At 56.3% G+C, this 2,734-nt stretch overlaps 1 protein-coding gene across 1 annotated transcript in view; it reads right to left on the bottom strand.

The window, feature by feature from the left end:
- Positions 1 to 2,734, bottom strand: part of CAD (carbamoyl-phosphate synthetase 2, aspartate transcarbamylase, and dihydroorotase) — a 42,594-nt gene that overhangs the window by 586 nt on the left and 39,274 nt on the right. The window contains exons 38-45 of the mRNA XM_006880697.1: positions 2,620 to 2,654; positions 2,437 to 2,511; positions 1,723 to 1,935; positions 1,367 to 1,492; positions 1,019 to 1,174; positions 803 to 904; positions 506 to 600; positions 278 to 408 (exon numbers count right to left, since the gene is read on the bottom strand). Of these exons, the coding sequence (XP_006880759.1) occupies positions 278 to 408; positions 506 to 600; positions 803 to 904; positions 1,019 to 1,174; positions 1,367 to 1,492; positions 1,723 to 1,935; positions 2,437 to 2,511; positions 2,620 to 2,654 (933 nt within the window). The remainder of the gene's footprint in view (positions 1 to 277; positions 409 to 505; positions 601 to 802; positions 905 to 1,018; positions 1,175 to 1,366; positions 1,493 to 1,722; positions 1,936 to 2,436; positions 2,512 to 2,619; positions 2,655 to 2,734) is intronic.

Raw genomic sequence — 2,734 nt, forward strand, 5'->3', positions numbered from 1 at the left:
CAACGGAGATGGGGCAGCCTGGGCCCCAGCACCCGAGGCCTGACCTGTCAAGAGCTCCAGACCAGTGTCTGAATGTAGTCTATGTGTGTGCATGCATACTGAGCTATGCAGTTTCCAAAGTATCGTCTAAATGTGCTGCCCCCATGGGGGGCACCAGGATTCCTTGCCCAGCAGCTGGGCTTGAAGAAGCTAGGCCCTTGCACGGCAATCCCAGAAGAGCGCGGTTCAAATCAACGAGATGCTCTGTCGGGAAAGGAGGGACAATCTCCTCCTGTACCAGTCAGATCAGATTTGGAAGCTAGGCCGTAGAAACGGCCCAGCACTGTGGCTAACAGAGCCATGCGTATGTACATGCCATTCTCAGCCTGGCGGAAATAGGCCGCTCGGGGGTCCGAGTCCACTTCCACACTACAAGAGAAGGACAAGAGTTAGCAGCAGCCTCCAGGGGCCCCTCTATCACAACCACCAGCCCCTAGCAGATCCTCCAACTTCAGCCCCACATCACCTTATCTCATTGACACGGGGCATTGGGTGCATCACTACCATCTTCTTCTTGGCCCGGGTCATGATGTGAGGAGTGAGGATGAACTGGCCAAAGCACTGCAAAGGGGGACAGAGCCTGACTAGCTTCTTAGGACAAAGGCAGCTACAGACCAGCCCAGGCTTCATTAGGTCCCTTTACACAGCTACCATAACCAAATGAAGTAGTGCCTGACAGCCCAGTCATGGGTGGCCAGCCCTCCCTACCCCTTGTCTGGATACCCGGCAGCTCCAGCTCTTCCCCCTCCACCCCGACACTCACAGCTTCGTACTCCTGGGTTGAGCCAAAGCGTTCCTTCTGGATTCGAGTCATGTAGAGCACATCGGTGTCCGGCAAAGCCTCCTCAATGCTCTCAAATTCCTCCTGGATGATAAAGCAGGGGCAGAGTGAACTCAGTGCCAGGCCCAGGGTGCCTCACCCCTCCCATGCCTCACCTAGCTTTCCGGTTGGGACAGAATAGAGGGGTGGGTGTCTCACCTGCTTGGTGCCCCGGGAAGCCACAAAAGCCCGGACATTGGGTGGCATGCGCAGACTAGGAGGTGCCACATAACGCAGGCTGACCCGGTACTGGGTAAGCAGGCAGGCCAGGGAATGCACTGTGCGTCCATGTTTCAGGTCGCCCACCATGGTGATCTAGAGAGAAAGCCAATCACCAGGAGGCCCCCAGGCTGAGCACCATCCCCTGCCCCACTCCAGACTTGTCAGTTTCAAGTCCGGGATTTTGTGGCATTTGCTGGAGTATTCCTTATACTGGAAGGACCTCATTTATTGCATCCTTCCGCCGAATTACCATGGCAGGACTTTAATCCCTGCCATCACCCTCACCGTCATGCCGTTGACAGTCCCCAGTTCCTCTCGGATGGTGAAAATGTCCAGTAAGGCCTGCGTGGGATGCTCTCCAACCCCATCTCCAGCATTGATCACTGGCCTCCGACAGTGTTTGGCTGCCATCTGGGGAGGTAAATTCATTTCTGCATTTCAGTGGCCCCACACTCCTACCTTCCTGGGCCCCCTCACACATCGGGCCCAATCTGAGATCTAGTCACAGAAGATGTGAGAAGGGACTTCTGGTATGTGAGTCCAGCCTTAGCATTTATCAGGTAAATAAGAGGGCTGAGGGAGAAGCGTTTTTCTAAGGGTGTGCTGAGGGAGTGGGTGCCACGAGGGCAGTCTGGCCTCACCTCCACGGCTCCAGGTTGTGGGTGCCGGAGCACCACGACGTCAGCGTAGCAGCTCATGGTCTGGACAGAGTCAGCCAGGGACTCGCCCTTCTGGACGGAGGCCGTGGCTTCAGAGAAGCTGAGCACAGCACCCCCAAGCCGGGCCATGGCTGCTGCAAAAGAGCTGCTTGTCCGTGTGCTGACTTCGTAGAACATGGAGGCCATCACCTTTCCCTGTGGAGAGGGAGGGCTGAGTGTGCACCTGCAGGCGGGTGCATCACAGGGACTGATCACTCTGACTTCTCTGAGGAGGGCTGCCCTGTGCCCTGTGCTAGTTTTGACATTTCTTTCATCTGCGTGACCCTGTGCTTAAGGCTCTGCTTCCAAAAAAACATCTGAATGACGTAGGAGAGAAGGCAAACTCTAGCTCTTGCCCACCAATACAACACAACAGAGTGAACAACCAGTGAACTGTTCTTATGGTCGGGACCTTCCAAGTCAGCTAAACACTGATGTGGGGAGGGGTGAGCTCCAGGACAAGACCTCGAGCAGCAGGGAGCTTACAGAGAAGAGGCCTGGCTACTCACAGTGGAGAATGTGGTCTCCACATGACTTCCCTACGTGACAGGAAGGAAAGCAACCAGAAGCAGCAATGATACTGCATAGCACTGACTGGACAGGGGACACGGGGCAGGAGACGGCTTGTACTCCCCGCCTGACAGCTTGGGTCCTGACCTTGAGAATGTCCAGGCTCCGCTCTTTCTGCACCATCATCCTCAGCGTGTGGGCCACATTGAACAGGTGAGACATCTAAACAAGAGCCCAGGTCAGCCAGCAAGCCAACAGCTGGCAGGCCCTAGCTCCAACTTTCCAAATCCTCAAAGCTCTGGGTGTCCCCGTCCCACCTCCCCTAGGCACCTGATCCTTGGTGAACTGCCGGACGGACAGGATATGTTGGCCCACTAATGAGTGCAGCAGGGGTGAGGTCTGGGGGTGCAGCAGGCCAGGGGCCCCCAGGTTCTGGGGTGATGCC

The sequence above is a fragment of the Elephantulus edwardii genome, unplaced genomic scaffold, assembly GCF_000299155.1.
Source record: "Elephantulus edwardii isolate Elephantulus edwardi_28Jun2011 unplaced genomic scaffold, EleEdw1.0 scaffold00009, whole genome shotgun sequence".
Classification (NCBI taxonomy): domain Eukaryota; kingdom Metazoa; phylum Chordata; class Mammalia; order Macroscelidea; family Macroscelididae; genus Elephantulus; species Elephantulus edwardii.